This window comes from Nyctibius grandis, chromosome Z (genome assembly GCF_013368605.1).
Source record: "Nyctibius grandis isolate bNycGra1 chromosome Z, bNycGra1.pri, whole genome shotgun sequence".
NCBI lineage: Eukaryota > Metazoa > Chordata > Aves > Nyctibiiformes > Nyctibiidae > Nyctibius > Nyctibius grandis.
Window position 1 is genome coordinate 9,203,765 of NC_090695.1, and position 22,010 is coordinate 9,225,774.

A 22,010-nucleotide genomic window follows, 5' to 3' on the forward strand; every position below is an offset into this window, starting at 1 on the left:
CCTATGGAGGAGGCAGCCCAAGACTGGCTCTACAGACATAAAGCTCAGCTGCTTTCTGGGACTCCCGTTCAGAGCTGATAGGAAACGTCTTGCCACAAGAGACAATGAGCATGAAAAATGTATTTGTTGTTACATAATTTCCCATGAGGGAAATAACTGTGAATTGAAAAACTTCTCGAAGTTCGTTTCAGAGATGTATTTATTTTTATGATTTTTACATCACTTCCTATCGCTGTGTATCGCTGTTATTAACAACATGTGCTATTGTGTCAAGCTGTGCCATTACCAGCATGTCTAGGAGATGCTGTTTTCTAATGAAGGAAACTGTATGTGCCAGCCAGTCACTGTCAGACTAGTTTTTAAAATAAAAACAAATGTCTCTTTCAGCTGCTTTATTGGGTGTGCTGATATTGGTGAAAATATTATGAACTTCTACGACAAAAATCAGAATAAAAGTGACTGAATTTGAAAAAAAAAAAAAAAAAGTTTTCCAAAATGAAGAAGAGACAATTTCTGCTGCTAATATATTTGAAAAGTGCACACTACCATTCTGAAGTGGACTGAAAACAAACATGAAAAGAAGTAGATGCTTCTTGAGAAATAATGTGTTGCAAGGCATATCTGAGAGGTAGTGAGTCCCCAGCCCTTGCTCGGAGCCAAGGCAGGTGAGTGAGACATCACCAGGAGGAGAAAGCGAAAGACAAACCATAACTGGTATTATTGCAGGAAACAGGGAAAGGAAGAGACAAGGCAGCCTCTGTCCCTTTCCAAAATAACCTAAAAGGGAATATTTTCTGGTTTAATGTTATCTAGCACTTCTTCCAGGCTTGTATCCCAAGAGTGCTCTTTGACCATGAGTGTGTACATGCTGGGTAAAGCTGAGGCATTCTTTTGGAGACTTCTTTTCTTGTTTTCTCTCTCCTATGGTGATAATATCAAATACTGCTTTTAGAAAAGGGCAGGATCTAACATTGAACTTCATCTTCATATTAAAAATTTACTGGACCTGAGGCAGAAATAATTCCAGTTCACCCTCAGGTTTTTGATTTCACACCTTATATTTGATGTATGAAAATGGAGATATGTCAGTACATCTGCTAAGTGGGCACTCTGTTACTGATGCCAGAAAAAATTCATTTTGTATTTAAGAACTGGTCCGGGGACATATGAAATGTGTCACCTGTGTTGGCAAATTCCGGTTGCCATGTAGTGTTTGTTTAGTGCTGGCAGGAGGCTGAGGTCAGTACCAGGCACAAAAGACACAGTCCATGACCATAAAAGTCTATTTATTACATTTCCGTTCTTCAGGAGGATGGAGGATTCTTGTTCTTTAGAGGCAAAAAAGACATGATAAAGAAGATCTTTATTTAATAATGGAGGAACAGGCAGGAGGGAATAGGGCTAAACTCATTTGTGGTGGTGTGTCTGAATGGTCTTGACGCAGGTTTTATTTTAAATTAAATCCCTCACACTCAGTACAAGCTAGTCCATTTCAGAGATGAAAATGCATGTGATTGCCAGCATAAATCCTCTGTAGCCACAGCAGCCAGAGAGGCTCCGTAAAGGAATGGGCACCTACACGTTGAAAATGTGCAGTTTTGTAACAGGGAGCCCTGGAGAGCCCTCCTTTGAGTCAATAATAAACAACACATTTGTTTGCCAGGCAGCTGGGCACGTTCCTGCTCCGAGCAGGGGTTGGCTGTGACCTTCCCCTTCCCTGTTCTCATCCCACCGGGTTCCCACCACTCCTCCTGCCCCAGACACGCTCTCTGCACCCTGCCAGGCTCTGGCAGCAGATCAGGGCAGGGATGGGCTTCGGTTTCGTGCCGCAGAGCAGCTGGCATGCCAGCGCCAGGCAGGTTACAGCATTAGGTTGACACTCAGGTGATGAGGGTTCGGCTTTTGTCTGTCCCCCAGAATGGCTGTGAAATGTAGATATTTAACCCTGTGAGCCTCAGGTCTGTCATACGGCTCTTCCCTTCACCCACATATTATCTGATCCATATTAAATGTTGAGCTTGTCAGGTAAGGATCCCTGGCTTTGGTTTTGGGTAGAGTTTGCTTGGTGCAGCTCCCATCCCAGCAAGGCAAAGCTGTATTATGAATGTGAAATCCTGTGATATCGCTACTGCAAAATATAAGCCAGTTCTCTTTAACCCAACAAACAGTAGGGACTCTGCCCTGGTACAGCACCTGCAAATCAAGAAACTTGTTGCGTGGTTCCTTCTTCTCTCATGATTGCAAAAAAGAAACAATTATTGCTTTAAGGTGAAAGAAGATTTTGGCTAGTAGCTTGTATAACCACCTCCCTTGTAGCAGCAATTTTAGTTGCCTAGTACACTATACAATGACTTGCCCTCTCCCATGGGGCTGCCTTTCAATGGACACCATAATTCTCTATTTTGGGGGGAGGACAGAGATACTGACACACCATGGCAGGTTTCAGTTACTTGTGCGCACAGAGTAACAGTCCAGCAAAGACCAGAAATAAGGTCTAGGATTTCTCTGCCTGTGAAGAGATAGATGAGTGATCTCCTGCGTGCTTGCATGCAAGGTGACACTTGTGCAGTTGCTGAGAGGTGCTACCAAAAGCTGGGTCACATAGTGACGATGAGGTGCCCAAAAGTAGGGTCAACAAAAGTAGGAAGGAGATGGGACAGGAGGTGGAAGGAGACACATCGTGAGATTTGAAACTAAAAATGTGCTGCAACTGGTGGAGGTCTTCTGAGACTGCTTATAGCCTGTTGCAGGAGAGACCTGAATTACAGTCTCAGGACAGCTTTCACAACTTGGTATTTGTAAGGTTAATAGCTTTGCTAAAAGCCACTCTGCAAGGGAAGCTGAGGAGATGAGCCCAGCTCCTGGATGCCACTCTTCGTAGCTGGTCCAAGGCAATGCTTGTGCTCCTGAGGTCACTTGTTTAAAGGGTGGAGTAGAGATAATTATTTTTGCAGAGTTTATGTTGTCTCTGTTCTGTTGTCAGACTTAGTGACTCTGGCACTCCCCTAATTGGGCTGTGTTTGTTTCATGCTTGAGGTATCAGGCCCTAGTTTGTATATGACTTGGCAAAACCAGGCAGCCCTTAACCTCCAGTTTCTTGGAGACACAAAGCCTGATATCTCCAAAATTTTTCCAACAGCCTGTTGAAAGCATTGCTCTTGGCACATGCTCCTTAGCATAAACCAGAACAAATTTCCAGGCTGTCTGACCAGATCTTGAATCTAACCTTTTGCAGGACTTTTCCATGCAGCAGTCCTAAATGGAGAAGGCTAGTGGGTTGGCCAGTTACATTTATAGCTGATTTTTGGCATGGGTTTAATTTTATTAAATACAGATGTTATTCTGTGGTTTAGCTCCTAAATCTGCCTGCCTGAGAAAACAGCCACTTTCCCAGTGACTTGGTCTCAGTGGTTAGACCAAGAACTGGGCACTAAGCCATATTTATGTATGCTGAGTTTCCACTGATGAATAATTTAAAATAGTTTTCAGTGGCAGTGAAATGATAACTTGGAGCACAAATCCCATTCCTTCTTTCCAGTGATTTGTGACTGCAGTTTGCAGAAGCAGAAAGTTTGAGTTTCTTAGAGATACAGAAAAAGTTTAAAGAAATTAAAAACTTCTCATCTGATAGCCCTTCAGGTTTCCCCTCCCTTCTTCCTCAATGCTTTCAGAATCAACAGGGCATGATAAGACATGCATGCTTGGATCTACAGCCAAAACACCCTGAGCTCTGGTTTCCAGGCGAAGCTGGTGTAATGCTTGACTTTCCCTAACTTTTTGTTTATTGTGATCATCCAAGAGGCTTCATTTCTGTCCAAATAGTTCCAGAAACAAATAAGAGTTGTCTGTCTGTGATAGTTAAGAACTGCTGGTTTAGGAGGCACAGCAGTAGGACCTCACGGTCCTTTGTTGGTAAAAAGAAAACCACTGCGGCAGCGTTGCCCTGTGCATGTGGTCAGTGGTGGTTCTCCTTTGGTATAGCCAGAGGACAGAAGGTTCTGCTTGCTAATGTTGTTGGAGGAGGCACCCTTTGCAATTCATTGTGTTTGTTCTTGCTTTAGCTAAAGGTATTGGCTGTTATCCAGTAAGGAAAATTAAAATCTTGCTGCTAGAATTTAGCCTCATATTTTGGCCTTTAGGGACACCATCTGTGAGAGGGATGGATGGCTAAGGCAGGCCAGAGACTTTCCATTCAGTTTTGAACCAGGTTCATAGCTATCTGTGGCCTTCAGAAATGGGTTGTCCTAGAAAACCTGCCCTTAGGTACCATACGATCAGGCACAGCAGGGCAGTGCCTTGAGTGAGTTTCATTCGCTGTTCTCTTTCATGTCCCACTGCTTCACGTTTCTGTGCTATTTGTGTGTCTCACACAAAAGCCATTCCTCTTGCAGAGTGCATCGCTCACTGTGGCGAGAAGTCAGGCTCCTTTCCTCACTGGAGCAGATACACGCATGGTTTCTTTCTAGGAGCGTTTGAGATCCTTGAATTCAAACGCAGGTGTCAATTGCCTCTTCCCTGGCTGCATAGACCCTGGGCCAGGCTGAGGAAGGGGGATCGCTCCTCACTCCCCCAGCAAGCCCTTGGAAGAACAAAGGACCTCACGGCACCTCCAGCTGCTGCCAGCGGCACTTGACTTTCTGTTTCTGTGTGCAGTCCCCTCCAGGGCTGCTCTGCCTACGAAAAACAGAAAGTCATTGAAGACTTTAGAGCTTCTCAGAAGCTGCCATGTGATCCCGAGTCTCTGCTGTGTGCCCCGTGTCTCACGCCCTGGCAAAGGAATAGATACCCAAAGGGCTCCAGCCCAGATTAGCAGTTGTGGATAACTTCGTGCCTCTCCATCCATCATGCATTTCCGTAGCTCCTTCTGGCGAGGCAGCTGGGCAGACCGTGTGAGCAGCACGGACAAGGTTGTCCTCTGTGAGTGCTGAGCCTTTCGTTTCAGGGTTGCCGCAGGTCTTTGGCTTGCTTGTGCTGCTCCATGTAAGCAAACAGCTCCGCCCCTGCCTGCTGGTTCCCTTTCCCAGGACCAGCACAGGCTCTGCGAGCACGCCTCTGTAGCCCAGTAGGATTTCAACCTTTGTCATATATTCCTATTTGCCTTAAAGCCATCTATCTTTTCTGTGGCATTTATTCCAGGTCTAGACTTGGCTCCCCTGGGGAAGGGATCAGAGTAGCGCTTACTGTATGGGAGGAAACATGCGAGTGTTGGGAAGTTCTGTTTTTAACAAAGAGCTTTATCTTTCATCTGCTTTGATAATACTGGTCGCTCTCAGGAAAATTCCTGAAGGGGCATATAACACAATAGTTCAAGCCCTGCAAGCCTGGACCTCTTGAGCTCTGCTCCTGTTTTCCTCTGAGATGCCAGACAAGATACTCTGATCTCTCTGTACATTGTTCTCCCCATTGTGAAAGACGAGAAAAATGTGTCTGAGGAAAGCAGTGAAGGATTAAGCACTTGAGCCTCTTGAACGAAGCCTCTGTGTTGGTCTGAATCACCCAGTCGGGGAAGATGGGAGCTGAATCGGAAATGCCTGGCACAGCTAGATGTCCTTGAAGAAAGGGAAAAGCACATTTACCTGCTAACATAGCTTTAAATTAGTAATTAGAGGGCTTGATAAAAACAGCCCACAGACAGAGACAAAAGAAATGGTGATCTGAAAAAGGGCTTAAAAATTAGGGATGCTGTGTTGTTTATAAGGTTGTTGGAGTGAAAGGAGGAAGGATAGCAGTTCAACGCACTGAATAGCTTAGACGCTTGCAGGAGTGAATAAACAGGAAGAACTAGATGTCTTAACACATCATTTAATATGTATAATAGACATGTGCTGGGATAACTCATGAAGCTGGAATATTAATAGAAAAGAATAAAGCATATTCTGGAAGAGTGACAGAGGTGGCAAGGGAAGAGATGTTTTCCTTGTATGTTCATGTGCTCTGAGATCCAAGAGATGAACAAATTGCACGTCTCTGAGCAGTGCTACAAGGCTAAAGAACACAAGCATAGCAAACCAAGAATGTCAGTCTTTTGTGAAAAAAAGGAATATATAGTTTTCCAAGAGACAGGGTGTGGTGATAAATGAAAGATTCTAGCTATGCAGAGGCAGAGTTGGAGAGGAGTGTAGGGGAACATGACCTGTTCAGCTGGCACAGGCTTTTGGTGCAGAGGTGGGTAATTTTTCAGAGCTAGAGAGGAGGCTATTCCAGAACTGATTCCCTCCAAGAAGGAGGAGCTGGCTGGTCCTGTGAAAGCAGGAGGGAGTGTAAATGGGAATGATTACGAAATGATGGTATGATACTTAGGAAAAAGTGACAATAGCAAAGTGCTTAAAATGGACTTGAAGAAGGACATCTTCAGTAAATATGAAGAACTAGTAACTGACATCCATGGGAGGGAAATCTGGGGTGGAGGAAGAATTAAGCAGAACTGTTGTTTCCTTTAATAATTGATATTAACGGCACAGGTATAAGTTATCATCTTTTAGAGAAAGGCTCAGAAGGGTGAGTGAATGGCAAGATCACAAGCTCCTCATTCACTTCAGGCAGAGGAACGGTGCCTCTAGAAGGTGCAAAGCAGCTTGTTTTCTCCAGCACAAACTGTGTGGCAAAGTCTCGAAGCGAGAAAAAGCTATCAAGGACATAAGGGGCAATAAAAGTTGTTCTGTAAGAGTTGGGATCTCTGGGGTTCTGTAACCCTTCTAGCAAGAAAGAGATCAAAGATGGTTTATGTCTGCTACTCAGTGAAAAAAGCCTAACAAATAATGCTAAGAAATCTGGGGGTTTTGGTTGTTGTTTTTTTTTTTTTCTTTAGACATCTAACATAATAGTTGCCAGAAACAGAGAAGGGGGGTAGGTTTTGGACTGGAATAGAGAGGGAATGGGTTGGCTAGGTAAGGTAGAGCACAGCCTGGAGCAATGCTGCCTTTGAGAGTTTCTGGTGCACAGACAGGCAAAGTTCAGAAGACTGGGAAAAGAGCAAGCATAGCATCTGTCTTGAAACAGGGGAAAAAGAATAGCTGAGCAATTATAGATATATTGGATTCACTTCTTGGGTAAAGGTTAAAACAATCCAACAAACCACTTCAAAGTAACTAGAAGCGTGTGTGTGGGGAAGAGATGATTAACAGTCAGCAGTCCTGAAACACTGCATCAAACCAAAATTAATTCTACATTAGTGGTAGCCAGAGGGCTAGTGAAAAAGCCTTAGATAGCTGTCATGTATCTTGACTGTCTCTTATGGCATTTTTAGAAGCAAACTGGTGATACATGCTCAAGATAAAATCACCATACAGTGAGTGCCAGACTTTTCAGATAAAAAAATACAGTGACAATGGTTATCAATGACTGATTATGAAACTTGAGAGATTCATCAGGGATGTATCCTGCGTCTGGTATTCAATATTTTCCTCCACTTGTTGGCTGGCAGAATAAAGAACACACTTAGTAAATCTGCAAATGGCACCACACTGGCAGGAGCTACAAATGCACTGAAAGATAGGATTAGAATTGACTAGTTGGAGAAATAGTCTGAAAAAAATCGGATGCAGTTTAGCAAGGACAAATGAAAGATTTGCATTGCCTGATGAGACATCGGCTCTGACAGAAAGGATCTGCCAAAAAGGATCATATTCTGGAATGCCATCAGCTGCGTGCTGGTGGTGCATAAGGATATTATTTTAAATTACTTCTAGGTGAATTCCCTTGTCAAATATGCATTGTCTACAAGATAGGTGGAGCATCTCTTTTGCTCCAGTCAGCTTTGGTAAGGCCTCAGCTGCAAACTATGGCCCATTTTGGCCACTGTGTGTTCAGAATTAGGTGAACTAGCTGGGAAGCTCCCTGGAGAGCAGTAAGAGTGATGGTACTTCTGACAGATTGACCCATAAGAGGTGAATGAAGAAACCTGAGTTGCTTGCCCTTAGGAAGAGAAGACTACAGTAACGCATAACAGCCTTCAATACACAATGAACTTGTCTGTGATCTGCATCCTTGGCAAGTAGCATAAGGAACTGAGGGGGAGCAGAAGAGCACCTATGACCATCCCAGAAGAAGATACAATTTCTTTAAATTGAAGTAATGAGTTTTATGTTAGATAATGGGGAAAAATCTCCCCCAGGGGAAGAACACTGCAGTCCTGAAATAGGCAGTCTGAAGAACAGCCGTCACTGGAGCTTTCGAGGACATTTATTGGGAGTGACAGGCATGACCCTGTCTTGAGGTAGAGGATAGATTTGATGACCTTTTGAAATCCCTTCCAGTAGTTTTTTTTATTTCATTATGTCTAGTGTGGAGATGTCCCATCTGTGGGATGATGCTAGGAGGTGGACTTGTACTGGAGGAAGGACACCAACAGTAGTCTGACAGCAACAGCTCCGGAGACTTCAGGGGGAACAGATGGAGCAGGGCAGGAATAGTGAGCACCACCAGTTAGGTGGTAATTCTTACCCAGGAGAAGCTGAACAACCTGTAAAACCAGTGCTGGCATTGCAGTGGGTTGTGGGTAGAAGAGACTTGGAGTACGGGCTTAGGGTGCTATGGTACCAGTCCACAGTGCTACTCTATCAGTGTCACCAGCCTCTTCAATTCCCTGACATGGGGCAGTTAGCCCGGATCACAGATTCCCTGTGCCATTACGTTTTAGCAGCTCTGCTTGTGTTTTCTGATGCTTCATTCACACTTGTATTGACTCTGATTACCTTCAAGCATGTCTGATGTGGTTCCTCTTCTTTGCAGAGGAAGAGAGACAACTTCAAGCAAACAACCGGGATTTTAACCTGCAGTTTGAATATGCTGTAAGTAACCAGCATATGCTGTTTCACGCAGATGTAGTCACAGGTGTAGCTGCATCTGCTTCATCTTGAATGTTGTTTCAGGGGGGTGACATGACTGCACGCTAGCTATGATTCTGCAAACAATGCAAACTTGTGCCAGATGAACCATCAGAGATGGTTCATTGCTGAGTCAACCATAGAGAGCTCTGCCTTTGGAGTCAACCCTGCAAATGGGCAGCTGAAGGACATCTAATGCTGGAAGATCATAACGCAGTGACTTTACACACTTCCAGAAAATTATTTGTGAGTCAAGGCGTTTGCAGGATTAGGCTCCAAGGCCTTTCAATAACGGAACCTAGGGGGAAGGTTTCTGTTGGAAACATGTCTCCATTTAAAGTAAAACATGAAAGGAAATGTGTCAGTTCCTCAGCTCTTGCAGTGAAATCCTCTCTGGCAGGAAGGTTTTGAATCTCGCCTTTGTGGCTTCCTGCCAGCTTTATTTCCAGCTCCTTAACAGCCTACTTAGGTTCACCTTGTGCCATGAAATCTGTCTCCAAGGAGCACCTTGACATGGGTTGGCTGTGACCCAGGTCTGCCAAGCTACAGTGTCAGGGAGCCCCTTGGGCAACTTGATTTCCAAAGCTTATGGACCATTTGCTGACGCTGTGTGCAGAGCAGGGCTAGCTCAGCCCCTAGGCCTGTACTGTTTGGCTGCAGGGTCATCTCCGTGAGGCGATCCTGAAGCTGCATTCTTTTGAAGTGTTTGCAGCTGCCAACTAATATTAAAAAGAATTTTGTGAATTTTTGTCCTCTGCATATCTGAATTCCAGTGGTGAAATCCATCCTTTAGTTTTACTCAGGAGCTCCTTTGAATTGTGTTTTGGTTTAGGAACACCACAAGTATTTTCTCGGTAAGAACTGAAAAAAGTCAACATTTCAGAACACTGTAATTTCTCATGAGATAGAAAGTCTGACTTGCCAATAGCTTTGACTAAAGATCTTAATGTGGCTGATTTGTTGGCAACAAACTGGGTGGTTTTCAATGGTCACCTTTAATCCCTGAACTACCCAATGTCAGAGACTTTGTAGGCCCAGAGCTGCTGTATGTCCTGCATATGAAATGCATTGTAGTTAATATATTTAGGGACTATGCAGCACAAATCCTTATCAAGCTTGGTGATTTGAGACTGGGAAAGTGCTTTTGATTTGTACAGAACCTTCCAGTAGCGTACTGGGGTGGGTATTGCCACCATGTATGGATTTGTAATCTTCGAATGATTGCAATGTAGACTATGTGCAGCAGTGGGGCAGGAAAGCAGGAGGGAGATGTACAGTAATGTTAGAGAGAAGAAGTAACTCTTCTGGTTCTGAGCCTTTTTCTGTGAAAAGCCATTAATAAGGCTGGCTTTGCATGTCACTGCTTCCCAGCTGATTGCTTACATGCCCAAGGACTTGCAAATAACCAAAATTAAGGAGAGGACTGTGAAAATTCTGGAGGATTTCCATAAGAGTCTATTGATTAGGTGTGAAACTGGAGACAGCCAAAAAGCCAGCTCAATATAATGTTAAAATTTGGCAGTGAGTTTCAGTAATCCTACATTTTAGTCAGCTGTGGCTCACAGTTTCTGGAGTCCAGTGTAGACTGAGGCTTAGGAAATCCAGAAAACTGTCCAGAAAGAGCCAAGCCTTGTAGTGGTGAGTGGGTGGTGAGGTACTAAAAGGCTAAAAAGTGATCACTAAAAGTGATGCAAGCACTGCCCTAACTGCACAGGGCTGCACATCACATCCTGGACTGCTTATTTCCAATAAGTCCTGGCAAAAGTTCTATTTATTAAACCCACATTACCATGGCATATGAAAAGCACTAACCTTGCTCATAAATTACTTCAGATTCCATTCTATAGATTGCTGGGTGCATGTGGAGATGAAAGGGAGATAGTGTCCTGGTACCCTGGCATCAACATATGCATGATGCTCCTGAAAGTTAACTCTTCCAGTCCTGTAGTCCACTGCAAGAGTCAAGTCTGGGCCCCTTCCTCACATTCAGATTTGTCTGAATGTGGTGGGATTGCACTGCTAAGCACTAGGATGTGGCCCAAGGATACCGGGACTGTCCAAATGCCAGAGCCTGCCCTGGGGTGCTCAGGCACAGCAGCTATTAGGCTTAGTTGTCTCTCAGCATGCTGACATTTTCTGGATGGGGTAATTTCTGTCTCTTGCAGCCACAGTCCTCCCTCCCCAATATGTCTTCCTACCTTAATGGATTTAATTTGAGCTGTGTACAAGCGAAAAACAGAAGCATTTGGACAGTCTGTGCTTTATTGTGGTGAGCAGCACTTTGGAACAGGAAAATCTGCATATGTGGGCAGCAGCACGGTGACTTCAGTCTTCTTTACAGGGGCCAGGAGGAGAACAGCTGTCCTTCAGCTCTTGGTCCCACAGCGAGGACCATTAGTCCTTGTCTTCCTGCACAGAATTCTTCTCTCGAGGAGCAAGGAAGGTTGCACCAATAGCTATTCCAGACAGACAGAGGGACCCTGGGCAGAAACTGGAAGGAAACACAGCAGTATAACAAAGCTTAGAAAGTATTTTAGACAGTGAAAGCCACAGGAGTAAGGTTTACTTTACTTGGTAACTTAAGGCCATGTTAGCCATAAAACCTATAGAACAGGTTCTTGTAACAAAGCCAGGTGAGGCAATAAATGTTTCTTTAGGGTGAGGCAGTTGCTGAGAAAGGCCAGTACGGAAAAGAAAGGGAAATGCAAACAGAGGTGTAGTGTATTGCCTTACTGCTGTAGCCAGGCTGGATGTCGCAGCTGGTGTGAAGGTTTGAGCCTTTCAATAAAAAGAGAGTTTTTATTTTGTAGGCATAGATCGAAGGTACAGAGATGCTTGGTCCTCAGTTAGTCTCAGTGAGAACAGGGAAGTGGGAACGTACAGTCAAAGAGAGGTGGGTGTGTTGTCCCGGAATAGTTGGTGGTTGTTGTCCCTTCCTGGTGCAAAGTCTACAGGATATCTGTGAAGGGAGAAGAGAGGAGCTGAGAAAAACTTGAGAACTCTATTGTGTGTGGAGTCTGACATCAGCTCTGGCAGCTGCTGAAATATGGCCCTCCTGGTATGAAGCAAGACTCCTGAATATGCTCAAACCAGCTTTGCAGGAACCTGATGCTGCGCCACGGCAAGTAGTGTCTACCAATGCATGCAAGGGCACGTCCAGATCCATCACACTTGGACTTGCAGGAGAGTTTGGAGGGCAAATTGCCTCCCAGAGCTCACCAGAAAATATGTGAGGGGCCAAGCTGCAATGTGTCCCTGCCACGCTGCTCCAGCCATGGCGCGTCTTTAGCTGAGCACCGGCCAGGCAGGTGGCTTGGATGGTGCACGAAGCTGCACTGATAGGGTAGGATGAGGATAAAAGGTGGGTAGGAGCAGCACGTAGTAGAAATCCCCTTAACACAGAGGCTTCACAGTGAAGCAGAGAGACGGTTTCACAGGAAGAACTGAATGTGCTCCATGGGTATATGAGGTGTGTCATGCAATGGGCTGGAAGATTGGAGTGGTCTCCTTCGTCCGTGTGGACAGAGGCAGTACAGACTGAGATGGGGACAAGGGAAATGTCTCTTACCTAAAGAAGCCTCTTATGTAGTTTTTTATTATTTTTGCTGTGATTAAATAATAGGAGGTGCCTGTGTTTAAGGGCAGCAGCTTCAAGCAGTGGCAGTGCTTGGGTAGGTCAGAATTTATTTGGACTTAGTGTGAAGACTGAAGCTGAAACTGCGTCTCTCAGACTGGTGCAGCCCCAGACATCCTTGGCCTTATCCTGCACAGGAGGAACACAGTAGCTTAGAAATGTAAAACAAACTTTAAAACAAAGTGCTATGCAGTTAACTGGAAGGGCTGAGTGTGAAGGTGTGTACTGCCCACCAGCTCACAAAATTAGTTAGGCATGACTCAGAAACCAAGCGTGAATGAGTGGCATGCAAAAGCACTTAGTGCAACACAAAAACGGACTCAATATAGGTCTGTAAAAAGAAAAAGTCAAGTCCTAATCCTGTGTTTATTCACACTACAGACAGGAAGATCCTTCCTGACTTTAGTAAGATATTTGCCTGTGTAAAGACTGAAATAAACCACGTGTGGTCCAGCAAGGTTTAAGGGCTTTAATCAAGTTCAAGGTTTAATCTGAGGCAATGTAGTCTGGCTGCACTGTCCCCAGTCTGTCTGCACTGTCCCCAGCACAGCTGCAAAGGGGACTGCCCTGTGTGGGTCCATCATGATGGGCTCTCTGTCTGTTGACACTCTGGAGAAGAAAATCTCTTCTGAAGGCTTTTAACGTTCGCTCTGATCCCAATTCCCTTTTATTTCTTCGCTTTCACGTTGGAATTTAGCACAGCTGCACTGGGACGTCACAAAGTGCTGCAAAAACAACTTTGAAATTGGCTTTCAGACAATAGGAAAGGAAATGCAGGGCCCATGAGTCAATGACAAATTTCATCTGGATCAGGATCTAGGGTCAAACCAGCATCCTTTCTGCAGGGCCAGCAGCGAGAGGGCTATTTGGACTCCGCTTTTGTTCTCCCTGGTTACCTGATAAATTCTCTAGTGAAATAGGAGGGATGTATATAACTTCCTCTGGCCAATACACATTGCCCTGGACCAGATTGGCAACTGGGCTCTTATCTCTTTGAAATTTAATCAGAAAGCAAGGAGCTCTGGTAGTGGTCTCAGACTCTGCTCCACCTCCTCTGCTTGCATGCTTTGATCTGAGAAGGATGCGTGGTGGGTTATCCTCAAGGACCTTGTGAGTGTGGTCAGGATGGTGGCAACAGCTGCCCTCTCTTCCCAGCCTCAGCCTTCAAAAGTTTCCTAGTGTTCGTCACGCCCAAGGCTGAAGGAAGTGTTGTCTGACCGTGTGAAGAGCTGTCTGAGTAGCCCCTCAAGGAATAGCTACAGCAGCAACCTGCACTGCTTCTTCTGCATTTAGGAAGGTGTTAGCTGAATTCATCCGAAGACCAGCTGAAACACTGTCAGGGAGCAGCTGGAGCAGGGCTGCCCTATGAGAGGGGACAAGTTGGGAGCTGAGGGTGACTTCAGTGCAGGCAATGCCCTCACTGAGCAGGGTGCAGTCCTGCAGCAACTGGACAGGGGAGACAGGGTAGGATACTAGTAATGGGGCCCATCCTGACCATTTCAGACAAGGTGAGGTGACGAACCAGGTCCAGGATCCATCTAGGGAGCCCAGTCAGGAGACGTGGGAGTCAGGGATGAAGATAAGTCTACACCATAGGTCCAAAGTCCATCCAGGAGGCAGAGCTGGATAGGTCCATGTGGGAAACTAGGACAGATGTCAGGCTGGAGAGTGATACTCCTACAGTGTAGCTCAGGCAAGGACTAAAGGCCCATGGCTGGGTTTAAGTGAGATCCTGAGCCCTGGACAAGGGTTGTGGATGGAGACACCAGGTGAGGTCAAGGCCCTTAAGACATATTAGGGCCCTGACAAGCACAGAAGTGTTGAGCTCTGCCAGACATGAGCTGCAGTGAAGTCCATAGACTCCCTTGGACCAAGTTCTCCACTCTTCATCTTAGCTTAAACCTCATGGAGACAAAACTCCTACCATACTGGTTGGGAGTCTGGTTGTGTGAGACCTTAATAAACAGGGTACGGTGGTTTGGAGTTTGCCTCCTCTGCACCACTCAGCAGTGCTTGGCCCTCCCCTTCACTTCTCCTTCCCGCCTGGCAGCAACTTCATGTACTGAGCTGAGCGGGAGGAGAAGGCAGTGAGGTTGAAGGAGATGACTAAGAGACAAGACCTTTATATCCCGTACTTGGCTCGTGAGCGATGGTGTGAGGTTGTCAAGCCATGCCACCTCCGTCTGCCTACAGGTCCTCCTCTGCACCACCATGACGAGAACACTCACCACAGTAATGTTACACCAATTAACAGCTCTGTAATGGGATGACTCCAGGCAGAAGGAACGGTGTAGGAAAACACAACCAGTGACCACATTTTCCTAGAGATTTTCCTGCATTACCCAACATGTGATGGGATCCTGGAACTCACTTTATTGTTGCTGCCAGAAGGAGGTCGAGGAGTTACATATGTAAGAAATTCCCAAACCTGTTAAAAAGATAAAAGAGAAAAAAAGAAAAAAAAAAAAAGAAAAAAAAAAGAAAAGAAAAAAAGAAAGAGGAGTGTGAGTTTGATATAGATCCTTTTATTTCTGGTGTTTGGCCAGTCTTTTACTTCTGGGAGTAAGGATGAGATCTTTACAGGGACCAGATGAACCCCATCAGCATCCTGTTGGCCTTTCTCAGTCTTCTGTTGAGTCAGGTCTGCTGCCCACTGTCAAGAACAAGGCAGTGAACTTGGTGGGCTTCAAACTGATCTAGTCTGGGTATTCTGTACTACCTATGAAAACAAAGCCTCTGTGGCACCGCTGGCACTGTTACACAAGTTTATTAACTACATCCTTGAGCACATTCACAGCCCTGTGGTCACATTTCTGCATATGGCAGCTGTGTGCTTTCTGATTGTACTGCTGCAGTTAAACAAAGTGCCATTGAATTGCACTCCTGCCGCCTCCTTGCAGGGCTTTATCAAAGCGCCTGGGAAAGCCATTTCTGCTTCTCAGCTGCTTCATTGGTCCGTACCCTGTGCTACACAGGTACCAGTGAAATTGCCAGGTGTCGTGGCACAACACCTCCCTATGGGACAGCCAAGGTTTCACTAGGATTTACTTTGAGCCAGGCTGTCCAGCTGCTAGAAACTAGTATGTCACTGAGCAAAAGGTATAAATTCAGATGGTCAATACCCTGCCATACACAGCTTTTACGGGCATCACCCTTTAGTCCCTGTAATCTGGCCACAAAAGCAGCAGTGTCTCTTATTTCCAGTGACTTTTATGGCAATGAGATTATTTGTTTGCTCAGCGAACAAAGGTAGGAGCCATCTGCTGAGTGTTTGCCAGCGGTCGGACGTCACAGGCGGGCTTCTGAAAACACCCCCAAAGTAACAGCTCATCCACCAGATCCGGACTCGTGTAACTGTGGCGCAATGAGCACTATTCTTAGGGACAGCATTTCGGTGCTGTCACACTCCAGGAGGTGTGAATCTAGCCCCTGAAAAAAGCGGATTAGGATAATCCCTCACCCACAGACAACGTTGCTCTTGTGTCAAGCTTCGCATCTGGAGAGCTTGAGGCTGACGGTGGGTAACTACACTCATGCATATTCATTTGGGACGCAGGGGCTGCCCACGGTCAACCAGAAGTCTAGGGCAGGTCTGGGAGTAAGTGTAAAGCTCCCAGTTCCCAGCTTTGTGCTCAGCCCATAGAGCTGCTTTTCTTGGACATTTTATTTTAATAAATCTATAGAAGAATCAGAAGCTCTTGTAAGGCCTCTTAATACTTAATTACTGCTTCAAAGATTTTTCCTCTCCATCACTTTTCCCATATGGGAGTCTCCCTCACTCAAAGCAGAGCATGGGGGAGGTAAAGAGGATGATGCGTTAGAAGCATTGCTTACAAAACGATGGCTGCGCATGGACTGTTTAACACACTGTGGTGCTGCATGTTCCCATGTACCCTTCCTATCCCAGAGTCAGGTACTGGTACAGCTCTAAAAGAGCAACAGGGTGTGATGGTGTTAAGCATCATGGAACAGCGTAAAATCAAGAGCACAGGCCAACTGAGATTTCCTTGAAGTCAGCTGAGCTCCCAAGCTCTCAAAGCACACAGCCCTGGAGTATTGCATGAAAACGTAAATTACATCTTACACAGAGCTTCAACTGTATCTGTGATGTGGGAATGCAGAGCTTTGAATTGGAAAGGCTGAAGTTTTCCCTAGTTTGTTTTTATCATTCAGTATTGATATTCCTTTATCCCCTGACGGCCATGAACAAGTTACTTGTTGAATTAGAAATCTTCATAGTGATTATGAGGAATTCTTTTTTTCTGATGCTTAGTTTTAATTATAGATTCTAGAAAAATGAGCAGATCCACTATAGTACTCCCTGTCCTTACCCTGGGGTCTGTAGCATCCCCAAAGACAATGTGTGTCAAACAATATCACAATTCTGAACTACTATGAAGAAAATATTGGATGTCCAGATTCCTGCAGTTAAGCATTTGGAAGCTATTATGTCTGAGGTTTTTACCATGCCTAATGGCAATAGGAAACAAAATGAATGGTTCTGGTTCATTCAGTGGTTTTCCTGACGTAATTAACAGACAGAAATAGAAGGCAGGAATTGAAATAAACCACTCCCATTCTTTTCTTATCTCCCTCTGAGATTTTTGCAGGCAAAGATCTATAAACTTTATGTGAGTGTTTACTGAGTAGTTTTTCCCACGTTTTATGTGACCCTCTGAAATCAGTTGACGCACAAAGGTCGGGTCCCCTGTACTTACTTTTTCCTGCACCTACTGTTTTCTCTTCTTTTAAGTAAGTGCCTGTGATATTTTTCTTCAGATTAGTAGGCAGGGAGAATCTTTAGATCCAGTTTTTATTAAAAAATCTGTCAGACTCTGTGTCTGGTGGACACAGACTTGCCAAGCAATTTGGTTCTCTGTATGTTGGGTTTGCAGAGGATGCTGCTATTCCACTGCTTCAGTTTTAGCAGTGTCCGTGGAGCCTTGTGTGCAGCACACATCCCATGGTGAAGAATTTTGAAATAAACCAAATTTATCTATGTGTCATGACATTTAGATCACAGGCAGAGTTAACCACACCTGGAGATGGCTACATGATGCCAGGAGACAGGCATATTGTTTATATGACGATCACCGACAAACATCTTTTTCTTGCTGGAGTGCAATCAACGGGAGGATTTGGCTAGCTCTTTCATAAGGGGCGTTTCCATCTCTGCTCTTTTAAAGAGTTGTTCATTGATTTGTACAGGGGATAAAACATGAAGTTAATGCTGAAGAATGCTGCCATACTTTGTGTCTGGATGTAGCCAGAAATCCAATAACTGCCTAAAATGGAATAGCTTCCCTTATACACACCTTATGGAATAGCTTCCCCCCATACACATCTTATGGTGGTGATCTTAAATGATTGGTTTAATGGTGGAAAGATGCTGATATGTGTCAGGTTAGATGTTGAGATCCTGGATTAATGCAGGCATTGGAAGTGGCCTGTGATTCATACTTAGTATCTCCTATCCTGCCACCATCTTAGCAATATCTAAAGGCTGTTACAATACTACAATCACCATTTTCTCTTCCGTTGAACCAGTAAATCTATTACTGAATGAAGGTGCACTGTGTAATATCTGCCTCCTTGTGCTATCACACCTTAGGTTCCCTGGGAGGGAGTTAATAGGCATTTTCTGGAGAGCTTCTAGGGGGATAATGTCAGATATGCTGGCAACAGACGGCGTATGTGCTGCCAGGAGTAATCCTGGATGAGTGCTTGTTAAAATTCATATAAAAAGAAAGTCTAGCACACCTAAAAACTGAAGGAACAGCCCAAGCTGGTGGGCTCAATATGATGGGTTGAGTCTATCGGGTGGCAAGAACTGGACCAGAGAGCTCTGATCTTTGGGGAAGTAAATACCCAATTCTGTAACCTCAAGCTTGGGTCTTTCTCTGGTTTGAAGCAGACAGATAGGGGAGCAGCCACTGCTGGTGGCCGGAGGGGTTGTCTGCAATTAGGAAAGGAAACTGGAAATGGGGAACAAAGCTGCAACTCGCTTACTGAAATGGTGAGTTCTTGTATTAGTGGCTGTTTGCACAACCCCATTCAAGTGATCATTATGGAATAGAAACAAGCCACTGCTCCAATTTGCTGAGTTGACAGGCTGCTGAATCAGTCGAAAACAATAATGTTATGTTCTGCTCCTGGGAGGACCTGTAGCTCCTGTGGGGTTGTCCAGCTGAATGGTGCTTCAAAGTCTCAGACAAGTTATAGATAATTGACCTAGCATGCATTTTCTAACACTGCTTTGTAGATGCTACCAGCAAAATATCTTAGTTATGTCTTGGTCACAGATTTAATTCTATTTGTGCATTGTGTAAGTGGAGAGACTAATAAAGAGAAGATGTGTCTCTGTTTGTGTGCGACTACATGTACCTCTATCTACCTGCAGTTGCACTGGCATAAACTGAGCATCATGCTTTCACCAATTCCGAGAGGAATTCTGTCTGTTTATCCAGGCTCCGCCTGACTGTGTGGGGGAAAAGGAAATGTTTTTTGAGCTGCTGTTGGAAACAATGTTATTGCTAAATATAAGCAAGTAAAAACACAGTTGAAATGGGTTGTGCTGTAATTTTGTTTCCTGTTTTACCAATCCTATTTATTTTCGTTTTTATTCCCCTACAGAACAATACAATTAAAACATCGAAATACAACTTCTTCACTTTCCTGCCTCTCAACCTGTTTGAACAGTTTCAGCGAATAGCCAATGCTTACTTTCTTTTCTTGCTGATTTTGCAGGTATGGATTCACTGTGCTGTTTCTAGCAGATTGCATTGTCTGTTATCAAAGCCGGTCTATGTACCGTTTTATGATAGTTGTAATAAAGTGCAAGCTATAACCCTGTTATGAATTAGGGTTTTAGTGAAACCTTAAAGTAGATAGAAAGTAGGGCAGAATAATAAACATTTCCTCTCTTACCTTTGGATATGAGGGTTTGAACTAAATGAAGAAAACAATGTAATTAAAGTTTTCAACAAACTGTGTAGCTTTTTCATTCCTTGTCCTACAACCCCTTTGTGTCCTCATCTGAGTGCTCCTGGCTGTCCGTGGACTTGCATTACTTATTCCTCCCGTAGTACAAAAGGAAGTTGTCTCTTATCCATAGGTTTAAAGGCAATTTCCATTGGCAGTCTCAAAGGAAAGAGCAAGAAGAAGAACAAATTTGTAACCTGTACTGTTTCCCTGGGAAGGAAGGAGTTAACAGCAGGAAGGCTCACGGCTGGAGCTGGTTTGCATAAAGCTGAATATTGCTGCTCCCTGCTCAGCAGGGTGAGGAAGGTCTCTGATATGGAGCGTGTCAGACACTGGCAATGCTATTGAACCCTGTGGCCTGTAATGGCATTGAGTTGCACTTTGCCCATTGCTGTTGGTGATACTGCTCTGTCTGAAAGTTGAACATGCCGGAGAAACTGATATCAGGATTTCTGCCCCTTTGCTAGGATATGGATAAATGCAGTGTACTTTGTTGTTGCTGAGTCACACTGGAATACACATTATCAAAAAAAAAAGGTATAATTTTGATTACATTTCAAGTATGCTATTTTAAATTTGACCATTTCAGTGTATACACGTTTGCAAAATTACCTTTTTCAAATGCTCTTTTTCAGCTTCAGCTCAAAAAAGCATAGGCAAAGTTTTGTTAAGCCTGTAGCAAACTACGTACAACCTTCTTTGCTTATTTGCAGGGAACGAATTTGGGAAATTTCAGCCCACGTATATATTTCAAGAAACTAGTGAAAGTGCTTTTTCAACTAAGCTGACAGCACCGTTCCTGTGTTGTTGTACTGCACTCTAGCTGTTTGTCTATCAAATTCATAGTATTTCAAACTATTTGCCTTAAATTATTCTGCTGTGTCTTTTGCCGAACCATCTAGGAGTGACTTTATATAAAAGTTTTTCTGCTACCTGCATCCAGGTAGGCTAAAGAGGACAGCCTTTAGTCTTTTATATTTACATATTCCTCCATTTATTTTTTTTTCCCCTCTTCTGCCCACTCACTCAATCCCTGTAGCCCTGGGAGTGTCTCTTCCTGCATCAGGAGTGGATGTGATTGGTAGGCTGTGGGGACCCTGCCTCCCCACTCCTTTGGCACAACCCAGTAGGACATGCATATTCCCAGTTAGGTGAGAAGGTAGCAGTTACATGTCTCTGCAGCCTCCACAGCTGAGCAGGGCTATGTTTGCCTCTAAACATCACTCCACCTGGCTGGATTTGGGGGTGCCTGTGGGATCTGGGTTATGACAATGCAGCGGAAGGAGCAATCTCAAAGACCAGCTCTCCACCCTTGAGCAGCTGCTTTAGTGGCATAACTGTCAACTTCACAATGCATATGGAGTTGACACTGCCCAGAACGAATCTGATGGACACAGTGATGCTGGCATCACATTGCTTCCATCATGAGCGTAGTTCTTCTAGAGGAAGGGGAGAACTACTCTGGGGTAAGACATCCATCTCTGCACCACTGAAAGCATGACCCAGTCACCTTCAACTCTTGGTCCTCTCACTATTAAAGACGTGGGAAACAAAAATGTCTCTGTTGAACTTGGAAGAGCAAGATCAGCCCTGGCAACAGCTGTGTGTTGTTTATTGATATGAAGTTTACTTCAGCAAAAGGTGAAGAGTTACTGTAACAGAAAATAGAACATTTGAAGGCTCTGCACAGCAAGCCTTGCTCAGAGAGCTCTGGGTCCCTCACAGTAGGCTTGTGCATGTCAATGCCTGCAAAGAAATCCACTGGGGACTTTGCAATCCTGACATTAAAAACAACAAGAAAGAGTAACCCACTGCACTTCCTGACAGCTCCATGTTTATATCCTAAATTGCAGTGTTTTGATTCCATCTCTTTGCTGAACTGGCAGGAAATTTCTCAACTTAGGTCTTTTCTCCCTACAGTTGATTCCTCAGATTTCCTCGTTGGCCTGGTTTACAACAGTGGTGCCCCTAGTGCTGGTGCTGGCTGTATCGGGAGTCAAGGATGCCATCGATGATTTTGTAAGATCTGTGTCGCTGACCTGTACTTTGGAGTTTACCTGTGATTCTGCAGCACAATGACTAAAGCAAACCACTTAAAATAAACATGGCCAGTGGCAGGCCGTTGGAGAACTGGTCTGTGGCCAAGATGGGGTCTGAGTTTAGATCCCCAAATCTATGGTTCATTACCTAAAAAGGAGCAAGATTTTCCAAATTGCTGAGCAGCCCAGCAGCTCCATTGACTTTCTCTGAAACTGCTCAGCATGTCTGGAAATGTGATCACCAATAGATATGCCTGGACTCATGCACAGAAGTCTATTCTTAGGCTTCCACTTTGGAGAACTCATCCTCTGCCATCTAGCTGCAATATAGGCAGAAAAAACATTTGGTAGGAAGTAAGAATACAATCTGTGTGTGATTTTCCAAACTTGCACAGCTTTGGCCAAAGTCTGCTCCCATCAGAGCTAATGGTCAAAGTCCCATTGACTTCACAGGGTGATGTTAGAGCTGAGTTTAGCATCTGATTTTCTCTTGTTATGAAATAATTTTGGTGCTCTGTGGAGATTCAGCGC

At 44.6% G+C, this 22,010-nt stretch overlaps 1 protein-coding gene across 3 annotated transcripts in view; it reads left to right on the forward strand.

The window, feature by feature from the left end:
* The window catches only part of LOC137675936 (phospholipid-transporting ATPase ID-like), a 76,769-nt gene that overhangs the window by 9,638 nt on the left and 45,121 nt on the right, over nt 1–22,010 (forward strand). For all 3 annotated transcript variants that reach the window (XM_068422272.1, XM_068422271.1, XM_068422273.1), the window contains exons 3-5: nt 8,731–8,789; nt 19,093–19,206; nt 21,361–21,459. In XM_068422272.1, coding sequence (XP_068278373.1) covers nt 8,731–8,789; nt 19,093–19,206; nt 21,361–21,459 — 272 coding nt within the window. The remainder of the gene's footprint in view (nt 1–8,730; nt 8,790–19,092; nt 19,207–21,360; nt 21,460–22,010) is intronic.